Here is a 20,937-nt window from a genome sequence, read left to right as displayed (position 1 = left end):
GAGTGTGGCCTTCTCTGACTGAGTGTGGCCTCCTCTGACTGAGTGTGGCCTCTGACTGAGTGTGGCCTCCTCTGACTGAGTGTGGCCTCTGACTGAGTGTGGCCTCTTTTGACTGAGTGTGGCCTCCTCTGACTGAGTGTGGCCTCCTCTGACTGAGTGTGGCCTCCTCTGACTGAGTGTGGCCTCTGACTGAGTGTGGCCTCCTCTGACTGAGTGTGGCCTCCTCTGACTGAGTGTGGCCTCCTCTGACTGAGTGTGGCCTCCTCTGACTGAGTCTGGCCTCCTCTGACTGAGTGTGGCCTCTGACTGATTGTGGCCTCCTCTGACTGAGTGTGGCCTCCTCTGACTGAGTGTGGCCTCCTCTGACTGAGTGTGGCCTCCTCTGACTGAGTGTGGCCTCTGACTGAGTCTGGCCTCCTCTGACTGAGTGTGGCCTCTGACTGAGTGTGGCCTCCTCTGACTGAGTGTGGCCTCCTCTGACTGAGTGTGGCCTCCTCTGACTGAGTGTGGCCTCTGACTGAGTGTGGCCTCCTCTGACTGAGTGTGGCCTCTGACTGAGTCTGGCCTCCTCTGACTGAGTGTGGCCTCTGACTGAGTGTGGCCTCCTCTGACTGAGTGTGGCCTCCTCTGACTGAGTGTGGCCTCCTCTGACTGAGTGTGGCCTCCTCTGACTGAGTGTGGCCTCCTCTGAATGAGTGTGGCCTCTGACTGAGTCTGGCCTCCTCTGACTGAGTGTGGCCTCTGACTGAGTGTGGCCTCCTCTGACTGAGTCTGGCCTCCTCTGACTGAGTGTGGCCTCTGACTGAGTCTGGCCTCCTCTGACTGAGTGTGGCCTCTGACTGAGTGTGGCCTCCTCTGACTGAGTGTGGCCTCCTCTGACTGAGTGTGGCCTCCTCTGACTGAGTGTGGCCTCTGACTGAGTGTGGCCTCCTCTGACTGAGTGTGGCCTCTGACTGAGTCTGGCCTCCTCTGACTGAGTGTGGCCTCTGACTGAGTCTGGCCTCCTCTGACTGAGTGTGGCCTCTGACTGAGTGTGGCCTCTTTTGACTGAGTGTGGCCTCCTCTGACTGAGTGTGGCCTCCTCTGACTGAGTGTGGCCTCTGACTGAGTGTGGCCTCCTCTGACTGAGTGTGGCCTCCTCTGACTGAGTGTGGCCTTCTCTGACTGAGTGTGGCCTCCTCTGACTGAGTGTGGCCTCCTCTGAATGAGTGTGGCCTCTGACTGAGTCTGGCCTCCTCTGACTGAGTGTGGCCTCTGACTGAGTGTGGCCTCCTCTGACTGAGTCTGGCCTCCTCTGACTGAGTGTGGCCTCCTCTGACTGAGTGTGGCCTCCTCTGACTGAGTGTGGCCTCTGACTGAGTGTGGCCTCCTCTGACTGAGTGTGGCCTCTGACTGAGTGTGGCCTCCTCTGACTGAGTGTGGCCTCCTCTGACTGAGTGTGGCCTCCTCTGACTGAGTGTGGCCTCTGACTGAGTGTGGCCTCCTCTGACTGAGTGTGGCCTCTGACTGAGTCTGGCCTCCTCTGACTGAGTGTGGCCTCTGACTGAGTCTGGCCTCCTCTGACTGAGTGTGGCCTCTGACTGAGTGTGGCCTCTTTTGACTGAGTTTGGCCTCCTCTGACTGAGTGTGGCCTCCTCTGACTGAGTGTGGCCTCTGACTGAGTGTGGCCTCCTCTGACTGAGTGTGGCCTCTGACTGAGTGTGGCCTCCTCTGACTGAGTGTGGCCTCTGACTGAGTGTGGCCTCCACTGACTGAGTGTGGCCTCCTCTGACTGAGTGTGGCCTCCTCTGACTGAGTGTGGCCTCTGACTGAGTGTGGCCTCCTCTGACTGAATGTGGCCTCCTCTGACTGATTTGCTGTCATGGTTGGCATGATGACTTCTTGATGCGTTAACAGCAGTGTTGATATTAACGCAGCTGGTAGACTACTGGTGGTATTGAGTTCCTGACAGATTCCTCTCTCACTTGACTTGTTCATCCCCACAGTCTCTGGTTCATGTAACAGATTACTTCAATAGGTTAACATTGCATTAAATGCTTAAAAATATTGTTTAACTATAATATGTGCAACAACAGCCATGCATATGTTATGTTTTACAGAGGAAGAATCTCCTTCAACTATCTTTCCACCAATATCAGTTCACTCAGCTAGCAAAGGTCTCTCTCTCTCTCTCTCTCTCTCTCTCTCTCTCTCTCTCTGTCTCTCTCTCTGTCTCTCTCTAACGCTTTCTCATTCTCTCAGATATGACCAAAACCCTGGAGGGACTGCAATCTCTTTTATGTAATTACAGCAAACCTGCCTGACTGGTCTGAGGCTGCTTGGGAACCGTGACTTTCTAACATTGTGAGGTACATCCAGTCATCCAGATACAGACATACGGTGAACAAAACCATACCCTTTAAGTCTTAATCAAAAAATGTGAACCTTGTATCTCTCTGAAACTGTCACTGTACAGTTTCAAATTGATCTCTGCCTTGGAGCACTTGAGGTAGGTTAATGCTTTTAAGAAGTGAACATGTAGCCTGCATTGGGTGGAGTGTAGCAAATGAACAGATACTGTTAAATCACTCATTCAAAGAGTTTTTGTTCAGCTGACAGCGGATTAGGCTCCCACAGCTGACTTATATTCTTTAGAATGACCAGCTTCTGGCCTTTCCTGTAATCATTAAACTTCACCTAGCAGCCACACCTTCCTCCACAGTCTTTATGTACAGCAATTCATCAGTGAGGTTGACTGAGTGAGCTTAATGGACATGTATTCTGTCCCCAGCGGGACTTTCCAGACGTCCTTGGGTGCTTTGTTTTTTCGCTGCTCATTTCACTGTCAGGGCACACTCTCCTCCTCTCCTGTCCCTCTGTACTGCAGGTCTACATGCAGGTAAATGCGTTCATGATTATGGAATTTTTCCACTGACATTGTTCACAGATATATCATCATATGACCCAATGCCGACAACTGCAGTCTACACAGAGAGGGACATTAGAGGAATGGAATTGCCCCGAGGACAGTTTGACTGTGGATATTGCCGGCGTCTCTGGAGAGTGGAGCAGTGAGTCTCCAGTACTTAAGAAGGGGCCCCACTGAGGTGATACTGTATGTGTCTTTCTTTCTATGAAAAAATACAGTCTCTGTTGTCACATTTTAACATTTTGATCAAATCTGTGTTATTTCGCAGTTTTCACTGCGGTGTCCCACCCCAATTCAACATGGTAAATAAAATATAGGCAGTACGGTAGTGAGAACTACTCGATTAAGAGAATAACATAAAGATTACTGCAGAGATTTTCAATGAGGTTTGTTCACCCACACATACATTGCTGTGGATACGTTTCTGATGTTCTACAATACCTTTCCTTCTCTCTAGGGGGCGACTCTTCCTCAATGTTCTCTGTGCCGCACAAACAGTGCCATTTTAAACAGCTACATTTTGCTTCATCAAAGGAAGTGGACATCAGGATTGGATAGACACCACTGGCCTAACTTCGCCAGCTCTGTTCCCTGCTCTCTCTCTAGCTGCTGCTTCCTTAAGAGAACAAAACACTTTCAAGTGTTAGGCTTTCAGTGGCCAACCATTCTCTATACTCTTCCACAGCATTGGCAAGCCCTGAGCCCTGATTCTTGTTTAGATCACCATTGTACAGGTGGGATTTACCTGTTGTGACTAGTCACTAAATTAGACATTTAGGGATTAATCCTTCTGGAAAGATCCTGCTTTGACTTCATACAGGTGAGGAGTGGATCCACTTCAGGGTGTTTGAGAAGTCTTTACCTGAGGTGTTTCTTTGAGGACTGACAAATATACATTTACTGAATGTGCACTCACTGTGATGGAAGAAAATCTTCTTCTGTACCTGTACTGTAGAATGAATGATGACAACAAGTCATCAACATCAGAAGCTCTCTTTGGGTTGTTATGTATTACTGATTCAACACATTAGAATCATAACACATGAGGTATGTCAACAGGTAACGACAAGAAGGTAACTCTTCCCTTCGTCATTACTGATGCACAGTCTGTATAGTCCATGCTGCCTCCTTACAGTATTCTGAACTAGGATCTACTGTAGAGTTGTCTGATGCCTTAATTTGTCTCCCCCACTGCCTTTGAAGGCCTGCCACCTGCAGCATGCTTCCACCTGTTGGAGGCAGCAGCTCTGGTGGAGCCGGCTCCACCATCATAATGCCTTCTCAAACACTCTCTGCTGATGCTCTGGTGGTGGAGCTCAGGTCTAACCTGGGATCTTTCCTCCACATGCGGCTGCATCTTGTACAGGAGTTGGGCTCTCCTCCCATTGCCATTGTGCACACCATCACTTACACTAACAGATGATCAGTTATAAGTGTGGGCCCAACGAGAATTGTGCGTGGATGACGGCAAAGATCCAATATTTTGGGTTATCTTCACTGTAACTTTCAGAACATAGACACGGTATGAATAGATTTGCAGTCCTTTTATTCTTTTCAATGTGCCGCCTGCAGGTGAAAAGACATCCGTCATATATCCTGCGTCACCAGTCACACAAGAGGACCCTTTTGGTGGGTACTCTTCTCTTCCCCCTTTACATTGTCTTCCTGGCTGCCACCATTAAAGGTGTTATAGACAGCTTCCCCCCCTCATTGAGACTGTGTTGTAGCAGACATCCCTTTGTTGCCGATCCTGTTATTAGACACCAGCCCTTTAGACATTTTCTAATTTATGATGGAAGTGATTGTACCAGTATCGGTGGCTGCTGACAATACTGTCACCATTTTTTTTCCCATCCAAGGGAGATACAGGTGACAATGTATGACAGTGTTAAGAGTATAGCCTTTCCCCCTTTGGGAGCTCTTTGAATAGAAACACCCTTCCTCACTGTTCCACCGGCCCAGCAGAGGAACCACAGTGACGTGTCCTAATGGTGTTTCTGTCAGTGCCTTGCAGGCAGGGTTTGGTCCTTGGCTTGAAGATCTTCTGGTCTTCTGTCCTCGTGCCAAATTCACAGTCCACCTGCTTGGCCTGTGGTCAAGGGGCACACCCCACTGTGCTGCTCACCAACCTGCCCAATTGTTTTGTCTCTATTTTAAGGCCAAACTCCACATCTCAGTGAACAGTCTGTGATCAGCTCTATGCTGTTAACAATGACTCAACGTTACGCAGCAGTAAACCACATCTGTTTATTTACTGTACAGTAAAGTTGATTCTCACACGCCCCGGAACCATTCCTGGGTCAGTTGAATACGCCTGTAAAACCATTAAGGCTGGGGTTAGTATCCTCTGATTGGTGTCTGGACAAGAACAAAGATTGTTGTTCGCTCTCATCTCTCTCTTTATATGCCATCTTTTGTTCCATTGGCTATCTCATTACCATGACATTAGCTGACTCCAGCTGTGGCCCCTCCCTGCCCCAAAGACCAACCTTTGACCCCTAGATGAACTGTAGTATCATCTACAACTGTCACTCTAGCTTTATTCTCACATCGGAGGCCATTATGTTACTTCAACACAGTTCTTCAAAAAGTGTCAGGGACTGAGAAGAAAATGTGTGGTCAGTTTTCAAGGTTTGGTGTTTTGTATTAGTCTTCTGTTGGGAGATTGAGAGAGATAGCAACCACCAGGGCCCTAGTAGGCCTGTCGTCAGGCCTGTTTACAGCCAACATGGCTGACATTTATTTAGTCAGGGACAGAAAACAGACATTTAGCATGTTCATTGTATCAGATCAAGAGTTCCATGTCTATTGGATTCTCTGCGTGGTGCACTGCAATATTAGATGCTTCCAAAGTTAGTTAGTCATCTTTACTTGGACATATTTACTGAACCAGCTCTGTAACTGGGCTCTGTTATAAATCCATCCTCCCTTGTTGTATCATATTGATCTACTGTATGCAGGAAAGACAGAGGTCAACAGCCTTGAAATGTCTTAGGTTTTCAAACAGTCCACATTTGAGACCATGAAGGTTTGGGCCTATACTTCAGAAGTGTTATTTTCTGGTATCTTTTTACTTGATTTTAGCTGAATGTGACAGTTATTCTATCGCTTGGCAAATCATAAGTTGAACAGCAGAAGATTAATGACATAATAGCCCTGACCACATGGTTTAGTTATTTAAACTGGCAGCATCAGTTCAAATTGTTTCATGGCTTTCTGCAATGATACATTTAGAAGCATGTCTGGACAAGCAGCAATATGCTAGAGTAGAAAATGCATTGCAGCTCCCTCTGAACCTCTTAGCCAAAAGACAGACGCTGGAAGCTATGACACCATCAGAAAAGTACACACCGAATGTTTACAGCACAATGACTTGTTTGTGCACCTTTTCTCACAGTGAGGGAGACATCCCAACCTGAACATCAAAGAAATGTGACATTGACAAGCTTGAGGAAGATCACTGAGGAGTATGAGTAATACAAATGAAGAAAGGAGATTTGACATTGTTTCCATTTAAATGGTGATGCTGTCTTGCTCCTCCACCCCATCCCTGCCTGTTCTGTAAGTGATGTGTTGAACTTCTATGGTGAACACTATTTTTTAAAAGGTTTCGTAATCATTCAGCAACTACGGAGTCTAGATGAGCCTCTGGGGGAATGTAGTCAGTTTTGAACATGTTACACTGTCAAACCAAGAGGACATGGCAAAGCAGGGTGGACTGGCTGGCTAGTCAGTAAGCTACCTGGCTAATTGGCTGGATGCCTGTTTGACTGTCTGGCACGTTGCTGGAAGAAGATCAGTGATCTTTCTCAAAAGCCATTGGGCCTTGTGGGGTAAGAGTGAGTTTGGTGTTTTTGTTCAAAACATCCCGTGTCAGGACGAACGAGACATCGGAGGATTACTGTAAGCTTAGCTCAGGTGACGTCTTCGGGGGGGCAGGCATGAGGGCCCTCCATGGCCCTGTTGCAAACCACTCTGGGGAAGAAAGAAAACACTGAAAAGTATCATATGGGGTGCCCTGATCTTTTGGAGATAGAACTTTATTCTCCACAGCTCATGCACAAGCATCAAAGGCGGTCTTTAAGCAGTGCACTCAAAGGTCTCATTTCTCCTATTTTCCTAAGACGCATCAGAGTCCTTGATTACATATTTTATGAACTTTCTAAACCACAGACTCTGTTTGAACGAGCCAGGATCCTCTGGGGGACGTACTTTTGATGGCTCGTCAACAGCCCCCTAGAGAGCAGATCAGGCCTCGGTCCGAACTCCCTTTGGTCCCCTGCTGCCAGTAACAATACCAGGAAGCTATCTGACCAGTGTTTACATGGGAAATCAGATAGACCATAGGTAGTCTGATAGACCCAGTGAGGGCTGCTTTGAGTCAAACAGTGGAGGATCTCTCTTATGAGGAGTGGATATTGTCTGCTATCTCTAGCCTCCATCGCAGTGCCTCAAACACCAGGCTGTTAAGAAGGTGCACAAAAAGCACTATGCCCATATCTTAGGAATCACATAAAGACAACCTTGTGCTCTGCAATTTACTGTGCAGCGCTCAGGTACTTGTGCATGTCCCAACCAGAAGGAAAACAAAAGTATGACTGACAGAATTATGTGTCAGAAGATTTATGGACCGAGAGAAGGAGAGACGGAGGCAGAGATAGAGTGGAAAGCACATTTTCTCTCTCCTCTTCTCCAAATTATTGTCTTTAGTGGTGTCCTGATTTGAGTGAAATGTTTGAAACTGATCATTCCTGCACTGACACACAAAGTTGCTAGGAATTGTTTCTTATTTTATTGTCCCATCTGTTAATTGTTATTACAATAGATCTAATGAAATAAATTGAATATGTTTTGTTATTCTGGGAAAATGTGTCCAAACTTACTGTATGTGTTTATGTCCAGTTTGTTTACAGAGAAACGTCAGAGAGATTCCCGGCTATCTTTAGAAGATACAAATTATCTGAATGGTTACATAGACTTGAAACAATGCAGCAGTTGGAATGTAAGGAGAGCGGAGCAAAGATTAATCACGTTTTTACATGTCAAAATAAAACTCCAATCTCAGCCAATGAAAGCATGTATACTTAAAAGTTTCAAGAAAAAACATCTATTGACTTATTACCATTCTGAAAAGTCTGCATACAAAAAATATTTTGCTGAAAAATTGTTTGAATGAATCATTTATAAGTGTTTTGAACATATGAAAATGATTGATTTAGACGCTAAATGCTGGCTGGAGCAGACTGAGTGGCTGCCCTAATGCTACAGGTCACAGAAGCAGATAGGGAAGCCATGGCAGGCCTCCAGCATCAACACAGCCAGCCAGACTAGCTACCATAAATCAACACCACCACCAATCTCCAGGTACTGCAGGTGCTTGTTTGGTAACAGGCTATGTGTGTGTGTGCGTGTGTGTGTGTGTTTGTTTGTAAACCATACTCCAAAGGGTGAAACAACCCCACTTCATAGGCACATGAATTACACCCCTCAATGTCTTGGCAATGATATGGACTTGTTTATGGGTAAACAGAGCTAAGAGTATAATTAGTTCATTCATTTCAGTGATCCTGTAGGATGTCTGGCTTATGCTGTGATGTCAAAGAACAAAGCTGTTTGTGTTGGTGAGATGACTTCGAGGGGGGTGACTTTAACCTCTGTTGTGGTCGCAGCACCTGATTCACCAGCACAGCGGCTTGAAGACAGACAGTTGAACAGTAATTCTTATTTATATGTACACCATAGGTTCACTAAAGAGCAAAATAGCACATGTGCATACTAAATGGTCCATCAATCAACAACAGTTAACTAAACTGTTAGAGAGTACTAGCACTCAGAAAAGCTCATTTAAGTCATGTACTCAAGCGTGAGATTCGACCAAGTCATTGAAAGGTTAACTGAAGACATGACTAAGTGAAAATGAATGGGTGCAAATAGATGAACCATATTAAGCCCTCTGAGATGTAAGAGGGCAGAACACGCATTTAAGTTCTTCTTTTATGTGATGTGAGTGACACAAACCTGGTTTAACTTTAACCAGTGCTGTTTGGGCAGCTGCCTCTTCTTATGAGGAACTCTTTTGTAACAATATTATGAAAGCTGAAAGCTTTTCAGGCAGCAGAGCAGAATACACCATTATTATCCCTCTTACACCCTTGTCCTCTTTATTCTGACGGGTCATCTGTATCCACACATTAACCTGCAGTAAAGGCTGGGCTTACAACAGCTACTTATGGTCATCCCAGGACAAACTGACCCACCAGTATACTGTTAAAGGTGGACCTGATTGTGGTGAACAAGGCCCTTACTGTAGATATGAGAGGAAATTTGCACTATGCAGCTGTCATTCTGAGCTTCTCTATTCCAAGAACCCTCTGGTAAGCTAACTTTCCATCAACACCTTGGATGTGTCTCCCCGGTCCTCTAGTGTAGGCCTATGGGAGTGGAATCTAACGACTGTGAGCTTTAGCATCGTTAACATTTCCCTGACAAGCGGCTCTGCCTCTCTTGGAGACTGCCTTGCATTTTCTCTGGCACAGTGTGAGTTGTTGTAGCAACTAGTGGCCCGCGAGTGAATGAAGCAGATGTGCAAGTCATCTATCACCTGACAGCTCCCACTCCTCCCGTCTGAGCAAGTCATCACCGTGACAGCCAGCCCAACCAGCCTCATCAATTACACCAGCACCCTACCATTAGGGCACAAACGCTTTTCTCCTACAACACATTCAACGGCTTCCCAGTCTGCAAGATGGACCCTCAATTAAGCCTGAATAACTTTCCCTCTGAAAGAATGTCTCTCTCTCTGGGCTTCTTGGTGTACAGATTGCTTCCATAGGATGAGCTCTGTGGTGATTGATCTGCATGATCCCTCTATGACATCTCCTCTCTCCCTTTCTAGGCTACAGTATGTGTGGCCCGTGTTATAATGGCAGCATAAATCCCTACAATGAACTTGTATGTCGTGTACCATTCAAAGAGATAAAGCCTTTGTTAATTAACATCTATTTAATGTGTTATTTATGTGTAATTAATAAAGGCCTATGTCCATTGTATCCCAGTGTTTCTCTTCAGTCTCAATAGCCAGTTCAGCCAGTATAAACCATTATCAGTTCCTCAATGGGACTTGCCATACCAGTGTATTACAGAAGTGAAATCAAACCCTCAGAGCCATGGCTTGTTAGTGTTGTCCTGTTTCTGTATTCCATCCATACTAGTCATGAAATGCAGTAAACACAGCAGTTTAAACACAGCCAAATATCAACGGAGACTAACTTACACTTTCAATCACACAGTTTACAGTGAGGACAGTGACAGTAGGTTAGCACATACAGGTTCAGCTCTTTCACATGATTTGTACACAGGGTTCAGGGAACAATTTGATATCAAAGTATGTCAGAAAAGATACAATGGTATAAATAAGACATTCATATAAAAATAAGCTTTTACAAAATATACTCTATTTACCAATATTTACCAAAAGTGGAAAATGTGTCTGTTTTTGTGTTGTTTTCATGACTTATTATTGTTAAACATAGTCAGCTTAAAGTGAGCGTTGTCATCAACACAGTCCCTGCAGAGTACAGGAGAGGTGATGCACAAAAACTAACAAAAATGGGCTTCTCCAGACTAGCAGCAAACAGAGAGAAACCATGTCGCCTCATCATCCCCACCTTTATCTGGAACATATGTCTAAAAAGCCATATCCCAGGCTGATTCAATTCCAGTGTGTTACTGTATATAGCATGTTCTAGATTAGGATGTATACAAAAACACAAAATTCCAATTAAGTAAAGTTCCTCATCTATTCAAACAAGACTTACAGTTCCAAAATTACAAAATCAGTAGTTGCTTTATAGAATAAATTAATAACATTTATTTGCTCTAGATACATTGTGTTAAATATTCCCGATGGCAGTTTTAATTTATTTTGTGCATAAGTATGAGTATCCTATTTAGCCAGGAGCAGATAACTCCAGTAGTAAGCAGAGTCCAGCAATCTGATCCAGCATGAGTGAGGAGCATTGGGGGGTGTATCCATCTACATGCTCTCCAGTCACATGCCAGTGGATGCAGTACCCGCAGCCCTGTTACAGTCCTAGATAGAAGCAACACCTTGGCCCTCCAGAGACAACTATGAGACGAACTGTGTCAATGTTCATGTCCTGAAGTCCTGTTTGCAGACAGCACAGGCATCTCAGTGTTTAGTCTGACGAGGGGCTCGTGCAAATACCATCACTGCTCCATCCTCCGTTAAGTTCTGTCTATGGCTGGAGAGCAAAACCGCATCCTAGAGGTTGTTCCACTGTGTCCATGCTAACACAGACACACACACACACACCAATAAATACTCTTATTTGCAGGTGTACACCTCTGTCCTCTCACTGCAGGTGTTGCACTTGACGTAGCAGCACCAAAGGAACTTGCAGTTGCACTGCCACACGCGGGAGTACTGGTGTGTGTTGTAGCCCCGGCCGCAGCACATCAGGTCACAGCCACTGATCTGCTGCATCACTGTCTTGTTACACACCCGGCCCTGCGTCCCCATACTTCCTGTCAAAGTGTCCGCCTCACAGTAGTTGGGAGACCTGTCTATGTACACCAGGTCCGTATCCATGGGTTTCCGGTAGGAGTGGGGCTTTTTGATTTTGAGGAATTTAGGCCGCTTGTTGCGGCTGGCTTTGACTGATTCCACGTGCACTGCATGGGCATACTTTTCTTTGAGAATGTAACCAAGCTCGCGGAACTTGGGAAGTGTAGTCCAGCAGGTTTTGGTGGTACAGGAGCCTGAAACACCGTGACACTTGCATTCCAGACGCATGTTCTTCTCCAGGATCTAGAATACAAACCACCAACACAGGTTAGACTCACAGCTACACTGACAAACAATAAACAAACAAACAAAGTGTATACATCTGTGTAACATTTGTGTAAAAAAATAAAATGACACAACCTAACAAAGTAAAACGTTTGTCATTGTTCTCACTTCATGTGAAATACACATTGGAGAATTCAATTACAGTGTTGGGGAGAACCCAACTCTACCATAGCTCTGTGGTATCTACAGAAGCCAAACTTCTGTATCAGATTGCAGGCTCGTTGTGTGTGATCACCACACACAAACAGAAACGTCAGGAGTGTCAACACCACGTGCTGAGTGACTGGGATTACTGGATTCTGTACTGATGACAACCAGAAGTATCTTTCAAGGGAAATAAAAAAACATGACAAATCTGCTTTCATTTTCTCAAACATCACTCACTCTTTTTAGGGTATTTTTTTCTCTTTATGTCCCAAAACAACAACACATCTAGGATGACTACATTTGCACATTGATGCAACTTGATTCACAAACAAGTCAACTTGTGTTCCTCAGAAAGGGCCAGTGAGAGCTGAGGAAACATGTTTGTAAGCCCTCTGTCTCATCCACTCCTTGGCTCCCCAGTCCCTAATCCATCAGTGGTTCTGTGACCAACACTTGTGACAGCCTTTGTCTGCTCGTATTCGACCTGGTAGCTGTGAACCGCGCTCCTGCTCAGTGTCACTGCTTTGATTAGCATAAATAAAGGAGGGGGAGAACTATCAAAACAGAGAGGCCATTTATTACCGGAGAGAAGAGAAAAAAGGAAAACCACTGATAGTCTGAATCCACGAGTGTAGTCGGTTTACTGAGAGGCAATTTAGCTGTCCAGATAAGCAAATGTGAATTCAGGCCCCACACAGAAAGACAGCAGTGAACTGCTGTACACAATGTGTGAGAGCAGTCTTTTCACTCTGTCTGGGTACGTGTTGGCGGTGTGAATCAGGTCTCTGTGGCAAAGAGAGAGAGAGAAAGAGTGTGTGTGTGACAGAGAGAGAGAGAGAGAGAGAGAGAGAGAGAGAGAGCGAGAGAGAGCGATAGAGAGAGAGAAGCAGAAATGACTTGTGAGGTGCTTTTTTCCTCTTCAGTAACTCCAGTGTGGTAGAAAGGAGCCTCGCCCTGACTGTTTGGCAGATTATTCTGCTCGTTCTTTCACTTCCAGACTGGTTGGAGTCTCTGAGTCTCTTTGCCATGTTCTGCAGCCATGGACACACAGGAACCGGCATCTGACAATGTGAACGCGTCTCTATATATTTCTGCTTTTTCAGGGGTCATCCACAAGCCACAAGCTATCCGCAATCTTAGATTTATGCATACAAAATGTTAATCCATAAGAGAAAATGAAATCTCTGATCAACACTAGTAGTAACAATTTTCTTATATGCTGAACCTGATGAATGACACCATGACAAGCGCTCATGATATTAGAGAAACAGGTTTCAGGTCCAACAGAAACCAAAATATGGGACCAAGCTACTGCCTTCTTGGACTGTGTCAATCTGTGTTCAGCCTTGAGATCTGGGCTGTAATCAAACCCTGCCACTTCCCCTAAGAGCTCCTCTTTATTACCCAGCCTGTTTAAGCTTGGCCCCAGTGCCCAGATCCCTGGCAGCCTCTGTTGTCCCAGAGCATGGTGGAGATTACAAATCACAACAGCCATGGTTCCTGAGCCCTACCTTACATTCGTTAATCCATGTCATTAACCCACACTCTGGGCTCCACACTCCCATCTCTACCTGCTTCACTTCATGCTACAGTTTCAAAGTTCGACTGGCCCCATCGTGGCTCTTTATTCCAGTCTGTTTTTTGAATCTAGAATGTTCCAGTCCACAGACAAGCAGCTGTCACATACCTTGCGTCCGACTTCATTGTTGTGCAGGTTCATGAGTGTCCTGGCGCTCTGCTTGACCTCGCGGGCATCGACAAAGACCTTGGAGAAGCCCAGGCCATAGCTGATGTCCGCCGAACAGCCGCCCCACTTCCAGCCCTGGCCCTTACTGTAGAAGCCCTGCTTCTCCTTGTCACAGCTGCAGTCGCTCAGATTGCCCTGCGTGCACGCCGCTGTGATGGCGTGAGCCACCCCGGCCGCGATGATGGCGTAGGTGAATGCAGCCTCTTTACTGCCTGGGGAGGAACACAAGCACAGTAGACTTAGATGTGGAATGTATTCATTAGCTTCCAGGGTAGCAAATATCTGATTGAGTTCTTGCTTAGTAAGACAGAGGTTGGAATAATGGAGATCTCTGTGAGATTTATAAGTTGATCTGATACTGAATGGGTTGAATTAACTGAATATCACCATATGAGCAAGGGTAGAGAAAGAATGGGAAGTGAATCTGAATATTTACCCAGAAAGAAGTTTGATATTAACAGAGTGGAATCTTACATCAGAGTCTTACTGACAGATCACTCAAGGCTGCAGTGTTCTGTAAAGTGACCTGGAAACTGTCCTGCCTCTGAACTACAATATCTCTCCACAGAATAGTCAACATAGCAGGATGAATAAGAGGGCTGTAGGGAAGGAAGAGTTATTGATCTGATCACAGGCTGGTACAGAGGCTCTAATCTCATAGGGAGTTAACATTACTGATCTCAATGGAGGCATTAGCTATCTCAAGTCCAGTTTACAAATCATTTACGCACACCAGAGGGTTTGATTTATTGGCAAATAATTAAAAGTTAACCTTTCATGATTTATAAGGAACATCCTTCGCCAAGTTCCTGAGTCATAACAATAAGAGAAATGGTCTTACAGCAAGAGACAAGAGTGAAAAAAGAACTGCATATTCATAGAAACTAAATAATTCTGTTGGCCTATCTATATACCCTCTAAGTAAACAAGAAGCAATTGATGGCTAGATCCATCATTTCCATGTAAACACTCCTCTTGTATAATTTGGTTCGAACAAACATGATATCTCCTTCTGTACTTCCTCCTCAACCCAAATTCTCTATGTGGATCTGCCTTGTTTTTGATAAACATCTTGGAGATATGTCCTTGCCATTGAAAAAAACTCACATTAATGCATCAGTTGTGGGGACATTTTTATAGAGTTGATGGGCTCTGTGCCAAAAAAGAAGGTGTGTCGACACAAAGTCAGTCAGTCCTGACTGCTCACCTTTCCCCAAGAGTTTTGGGTGCTTTGGATAAAAGCAAATGATTCTTAAATTATTTAATACCAGGTAACTGGGTTCCAGTGGAAACCTACAACTGAAACCTACAAACTATCAAACTAGATATTACTGTTGATATTGTGGTTATCAAAAAGAACCATTCTCATACCTCTTCTTTATCTCTGAAGAACAAACTTCCAAATTAAACCCAAAATATGATGAATTTAATGTGAATCACAATTGCAAGAGAAAAAACATCTGTATTTTTACAATGACAAATGATGACAAAAAAACAGATGCTATTTGTGATGACTAAAACATGACATTTTGGATATTTATTTTCCCCAGGTTTGCAAGCTGCAAGCCACTCCAGCTACACAGCAACAATGGCATTCATTTCTGACCACTCTGCTTTATGTCTAATCTGATCAGTGAAACCAATCTATTTGGCATGGTTGTCCAAGCCAGACTCTTCAATGTCCTAAACCACTCATTCATAGTATAACATATTGCAAAAGACCACCGTTTCACTTAAACAGCTCGATCCCCCTCACCCCAGCAGAGGTACACCAAACAGAGCCACACACTTAACATACAACCAAATGATTCCATGTATCCATAAATAGTTATTTTTTTAGATAAGTATTTTTGAACAACAGTACCGGTATATCGGTTCCCATCTTCCCTGTGTGTAATCATAACTGGATTATGTAATAGACTTGAAATGGCAGAAGGACCAATTTCTCCCAAATATTTTGGGAACTCCTGGTGTTCTTAATAAGCCTCTACATTGATGCCACTGAGTAACATGCATTGATATTAACTGTAGGCCATCCATGCCCCATGCCAAGTCAGCATCCATCAATGTTAAGGGTCTGAACTGATATTCCCTTGTTCATGCAATTTAATACATCTTATTAGAAATCTTAATTTTTCCTAGATGCTTTCCTCCAAGTAACTTATACCCGTGGTAAGATCGACATCCTTACAGTGAGAGCCACAGCACCCAACATTAGAAGGGGATAAAGGCCAGTGAATGCGTCTCCAGAGACCGTGCAGGGCTGAATAGAGAGGCTGCCAATGTTCACAAGAGCTTTGTTACAGTGCTGGCTTCAAATAGGCTGCCGAGAAGTGTTCAGAACTCCACTTGCTAGAAAGACAAGGCCTGTGTTAAATGACACTACCTCAAACCTTTCACTGGATCCTTTGAACAGTAAAATATATGACATATTGGTTATGGTTATTACAACGGTACAAACCTGTGGTGAAAACATGTACACTCCTTTATCATTAGATCATGAGGGAATTCATCTATGGCTTTAAGACCAAGCACCATGTGAATTCTTATTTGAGGAGGTTATCCAAGATGACCTTGTGCGCTTTCATTACGCACAATGTTGAGCCAGACAATTTCTCCGGTTATCTCGGGATATTTGAGGAATTGAATAACAAATGATTGATACAAATTTCTAAAAATGATAGGCAACATACCCACTTTCAACTCTTTTCCGAAGACTGTCCTTTCTCCAAGTGCAGAACAGTTCCAACGCCCGTTTTTAAACTGAAATTGACACTCGTTGATGCCCATTTGGGCTCCCTCTCCGATGACGATAATGGCATCGGGGCGACTCTGGCAAATAATCCGTTGCCGAGGAGCCAAACCGGGAATCTTGTTACAGATTATACTAGCTCCTAGTGCCACCACAGACGAAAAGCCGCTGTGAAGGAAGAATAGTAAAACATAAAAATAAACAGTTGATTTGGTTCATTTAAACTTAACATTTGTGGGGTAAATTTAGAGGAAGGAAAAACGTTCAAATGCGAAATTAATTGCAAGGTTTTGGAGATTGCTGCAAAAGTGAGTTTGACTATTAAGGAAATGTGTGTGTGAGTACACTCGAGTATGATGAAGAAATAAACCAAAGAATAATCACACGAAGCGTAGGCTACATCTACAATTAGTGTGGGTTAATTCAGCAATTCTATCTAGTCTATAATAGGCTATGATAGCCAAATGTACAACTGATCATTATATATGAATGGACTAATGCCGGAATTTTGTCAACAGAAAATGTTTTAAAAAAAGTTTAAAATGACAAAAAACTTACATAAATACAGCCATTAGGATTCAACATGGTGCGTATTTTTCTCAAACCAAAATTTACTGTCACTTGCATAATAATGTTTTATTATTAGGCTACTTACCCAATTTTTAAATACACAATCCCAAGGCAAAGTAAAACCCGAAAAATCCAACGCCGTGTTCTTCGACTCATGGTGCCTCTACTCTCAGTTTCATACAGCGAGTAGAGAAAGTGATAAATAGGTATTTTCCAATAGTGTGAGCCTACTCTTGGCTAAGGGAACTCCAGTGTATCTCCACGTAGGTATTGTAAACGTATATCCAAAACAGATACAATCAATTCAGTTATAGTTACGATATCCTTAAACTCCCCTTACGTAGCTCCTTTGCTGTGCCGTCTTGTCATTGCGAGGGTGTCACAGGTAACACAAGAGATGAGCTCGTGTTGAGCCGTGATTATCTCTTTCTCATAGTTTCTCAACAACCCGCAGATCCACGCTATATATCTGGTCATCTATCAGGGGCGTGTTCAGAGCACATGGGGCCCTTCTCAGGAATCCCACAGAATCCCTCTGATACTCAAATTGTGGGAAATCAATGCACCTGTTTTTAATTGCTTGTTTTCACTGCCATAACAACCATCGCTTATTGTAAAAGACACAGACATACATTATAAGTTTTGTCAATCATTTTAAATATATTGGATATTTATTCTCTAATTTAAAGATGCTCTGGTCTTATCAATGAGCTGAGAACCTGCATGCGTAAAAGCGCAGAATGTGTCGGTGCATTGGAGAGACAACTCATACCCTTTACAATAGTGCCATCTACAGAGGCATTTTGAGTGATGCAGTGCATTGATATGCAAACGAATGAATTGTTCACAGTGTAATATGGACAACTGTTCCAGACATCCAGTGCAAAATAATAAACATATTATAATGAATAATTATACTTTGTTAAAATATAGGCAACGTCTGTTTCCATCTGCGATGGATGAGCTCCACGACAACAAATAATTCTTAGTTTTGTCCTCCAAGTAGTTCCGTAGTTGATCGAAAAAGTGAAAAAATAAGTTTGTTGCTCTCTGGTCTGGTTTGGTCGAACCCTAATTGAAAATGAACGGCTACCAATATTTAACAAATGATTGCCTTATTCAAATTTTTTCTTTTCTTCAAGACGCAGCTTTGATCAACACATCAAGTGTCTGTAAGGTAAATACCAGATGTTCGACACTTGCGGAAGTAGCCTACATAATATCATAAACCTGTATTTACTTAGGTATTACTGTTCGGTTCTGTTGGGTTTATCTAGCAGTGGCACGAGGCAGCAGATACTCCTTGGTTGTGGCGGTAAGTGTTATCCCACATTCTGTCATAGTAGCACATCATTAAACTTAGGTGACTATCATTCATATATTCTCATTGTGTTTCAGATGAATATATATAGCCTATAGGCTACATTAAGATTAATGGGCTGTACATTTTACGTTTCATTTCAGGGAGATGTGTCTCCAACGGTGGGATTTCTGCAATATCTCCGTAGTTGGGGCAGGACGTGGTAAACAGCAATGGAAGGCGTATTACCTGCGTCGCTCTCACCTGGAGATGAAGATGACGAAGGGCAGGTCCAGAGGAGACTACTGCTGCAAAAGCCTTCGAGGTCACTCAGGTAGGCTAAATATTTACTCATGTGGGTTATTTCTGTTTGACTAAATACAGTTTATAAACTTTAGTGTCAAGTGACATTCGTTTGTTTTCCAGGCAGAGTGGTGGGGCTAGATTATCTTAGAGGCAACAGTCCTCAGCTCTTTGACTTCTATAGCTGCACCCCCACGGTCTGCAGTGCCTCTTCTGATGGTACAGTCCGGGCTTGGGACGTCCAGAAGGTGTTTCTTATGTCTATAAGTATTTATTTTCCGTTTATGTATGTGTATTTTTAAAAAGGTGTTGGGTTATATTGTTAAAGACATTGTATAACTAGTAAGTTATCATTCTACCCTATAAGTGTTCTTTCTCCCCTTCCAGGGAGAGCAGTTATGGTGCAGCCCTTTGCAGAGTCCAATGACAAGCCTTGTTGTTGATGTGTGTCATGGAGTGATCTTCACAGCTGACTCCACTGGAGTCATCAAAGCCTGGCAGGGGCAGACTGGTCAGGAAATGGCTTCCTACTCTTCTGAATCCCCACATTGCACATTGCTACAGTACAGTATAGACAATAACTCGTATGTCTCAGTAAGTCAATTGGTCATTTTCTAGTATCTGGTTAACTGAAAACAACCTATTATACAACACACAATTACCACAAAACCACCAAAACCATGTTTTTTCTTCCCAGGTGGGGACCAGTCAAGGGGCTGTGCATACTCTTAGTAGTCCATCATTGTCCAAGCTGTCCAGTCTTGTGGTGTGTGATACATTCAAGGTCAACCTGCTTCAGGTTTCACCTGACAAGAAATGGATGTTGGCTGGAACAAAGGAGAACAATGATTTGAGTCCAAAGGTTGATCTTGATGTTTATACTTAATGCAAGGAATATACTAATCAGCCTTAATGTAATAATGCTAATCCTACTATATCTATTTGTTATCCATGCTTTGATGTCATTCTAAGGTGATCTCCAGTCAGAGTTTGGTGATGCCCACTGAGGAGGAGGAGCCTCAGTGCCAGTGCCTGGCAGTCCCAGGATGCTGTGCTGTTGCCTTCATACCCTCCCAGCCTGCCAGACTGGCCACCATCCATCACCGAGACAGCTTACACAACAGGACCCTCTCCATGTTTGATATTAGCATGAAGAAAAACAAATACAAGTCTGAAATTCAGGGTAGTTTTGGATTTAAAGTCATTCACTGAATGTGAATACAGCAGATGTCATTTCTGAAGCACATGTCTTCCTCAATGATTTGGCCGGTCATAGTGATGGTTCTCCTTTCAGTCCAGCAGGTGGCGTCATTTGATGTGGGGATTAACTCCACAACTTCAGATGTACTCTTGGAAGCCAAGGGCAGCACTCTGGTGGTAGTTGCAGATAAAGTCCTAAGGGTCTACTCTCTGACAGGAGCCCTGCTTGCCAGCTTCTCAGACCATACAGAACCCATCACCTCCATTTGTGTGGTAAGGTATTTTTAAACTTCTGGTTCATATCTATTCCTTTGCTCCATATCCAGTACCCCTTAGACATGTACGTTGATGTCACCGGTGAGCATTGTCTTTCAGGATAGTTTCCATGTGGTCACAGCATCCTGGGACCTCTCCCTACGGGTGCTGACATGGAGAAGGGACTGCAACAAAGGACTTACTCTGGACAGCCGATACCACCTACTGGGAGGCTCTCACTCCATGTCCAGGTACAGAGACAATGGCAGACATCCCAAACACCAACAACACACTTCCAGCTTCAGCTATGTTCACTAAATGATCATCTTGAATTGACTGCTGTGTGTTTTCCGGTTGACAGAGGGTTCACTAGAGTAGTGTGTGACTACTCCAGCATCATAGCCTCTACCGAGGCAGTGGATGGAAGAGATGTCCTGAAAGCCTATGCTTTCAGCAACTGATCTACATCGCCCTCCATGACGTTCTTCCTTAAGTGCGACCACTTAAGTCTTGATGACAAACAATGACATCTGTATTACAAATGGACTTTACAGATTCATTAATCAAGTGTGACAGAATTATACAACTGTAATTTGGAGGCCTTTGCAATATTTGGGTTTGTAAGCCTATGTACTGAAAACTGTTACTATGATGAAATATTAATTTGGTTTAAATATATTCATATTCGTTAGACAATACTTCATTCATAACAACTGGTTTGTTTGTAGCTGAGGTATTTTAGTACAGTACACAATACCAAAGAGAATAAGGCTTGCATAATGCTGCACATGCATGCTAGACCATCCACACGTTATGCAGGTCTTGGGATGTTACCTTATTACAACACTGAGGTCAAACAAATAAACATCTAGAGTCATCTGTG

The 20,937-nt window shown here is 43.9% G+C and overlaps 2 protein-coding genes across 2 annotated transcripts; one reads left to right on the top strand and one right to left on the bottom strand.

Moving 5' to 3' along the window:
• Positions 1-9,983: 9,983 nt before the first annotated feature.
• On the bottom strand, positions 9,984-17,451 carry LOC124480598 (protein Wnt-7a). Its single transcript, XM_047040079.1, has 4 exons — positions 17,082-17,451; positions 16,368-16,594; positions 13,615-13,886; positions 9,984-11,738 (listed from the first exon to the last, which is right to left on the bottom strand). Exons 1-4 carry the CDS (start codon positions 17,150-17,152, stop codon positions 11,256-11,258), a joined length of 1,053 nt encoding a protein of 350 aa, XP_046896035.1. The 5' UTR covers positions 17,153-17,451; the 3' UTR covers positions 9,984-11,255.
• Positions 17,452-17,988: 537 nt separating this feature from the next.
• Positions 17,989-20,931, top strand: fbxw12 (F-box and WD repeat domain containing 12). Its single transcript, XM_047040078.1, has 10 exons — positions 17,989-18,173; positions 18,274-18,311; positions 18,461-18,630; positions 18,723-18,847; positions 18,987-19,193; positions 19,297-19,461; positions 19,572-19,782; positions 19,894-20,072; positions 20,175-20,305; positions 20,416-20,931. The coding sequence occupies exons 1-10, from the start codon at positions 18,078-18,080 to the stop codon at positions 20,513-20,515; spliced, it is 1,422 nt and encodes a 473-aa protein (XP_046896034.1). The 5' UTR covers positions 17,989-18,077; the 3' UTR covers positions 20,516-20,931.
• The last annotated feature ends 6 nt before the right edge of the window (positions 20,932-20,937 follow it).

The sequence above is a fragment of the Hypomesus transpacificus genome, chromosome 18, assembly GCF_021917145.1.
Source record: "Hypomesus transpacificus isolate Combined female chromosome 18, fHypTra1, whole genome shotgun sequence".
Classification (NCBI taxonomy): Eukaryota; Metazoa; Chordata; class Actinopteri; order Osmeriformes; family Osmeridae; genus Hypomesus; species Hypomesus transpacificus.
Note: the sequence above shows the minus strand (reverse complement) of the source record. Positions and strands in the feature narration are given on the sequence as shown.

Excerpts from the sequence above, each read along its gene's own strand:
- LOC124480598 (XM_047040079.1), bottom strand. The coding sequence starts at position 17,152 with ATGAGTCGAAGAACACGGCGTTGGATTTTTCGGGTTTTACTTTGCCTT. Across the intron at positions 16,595-17,081 it reads ATTGTGTATTTAAAAATTGG|CGGCTTTTCGTCTGTGGTGG; the intron begins GTAAGTAGCCTA and ends CTTCCTTCACAG. Across the intron at positions 13,887-16,367 it reads CGGAAAAGAGTTGAAAGTGG|GCAGTAAAGAGGCTGCATTC; the intron begins GTATGTTGCCTA and ends GTTCCTCCCCAG.
- fbxw12 (XM_047040078.1), top strand. The coding sequence starts at position 18,078 with ATGAACGGCTACCAATATTTAACAAATGATTGCCTTATTCAAATTTTT. Across the intron at positions 19,194-19,296 it reads ACAATAACTCGTATGTCTCA|GTGGGGACCAGTCAAGGGGC; the intron begins GTAAGTCAATTG and ends TTTTCTTCCCAG. Across the intron at positions 19,462-19,571 it reads ACAATGATTTGAGTCCAAAG|GTGATCTCCAGTCAGAGTTT; the intron begins GTTGATCTTGAT and ends TGTCATTCTAAG.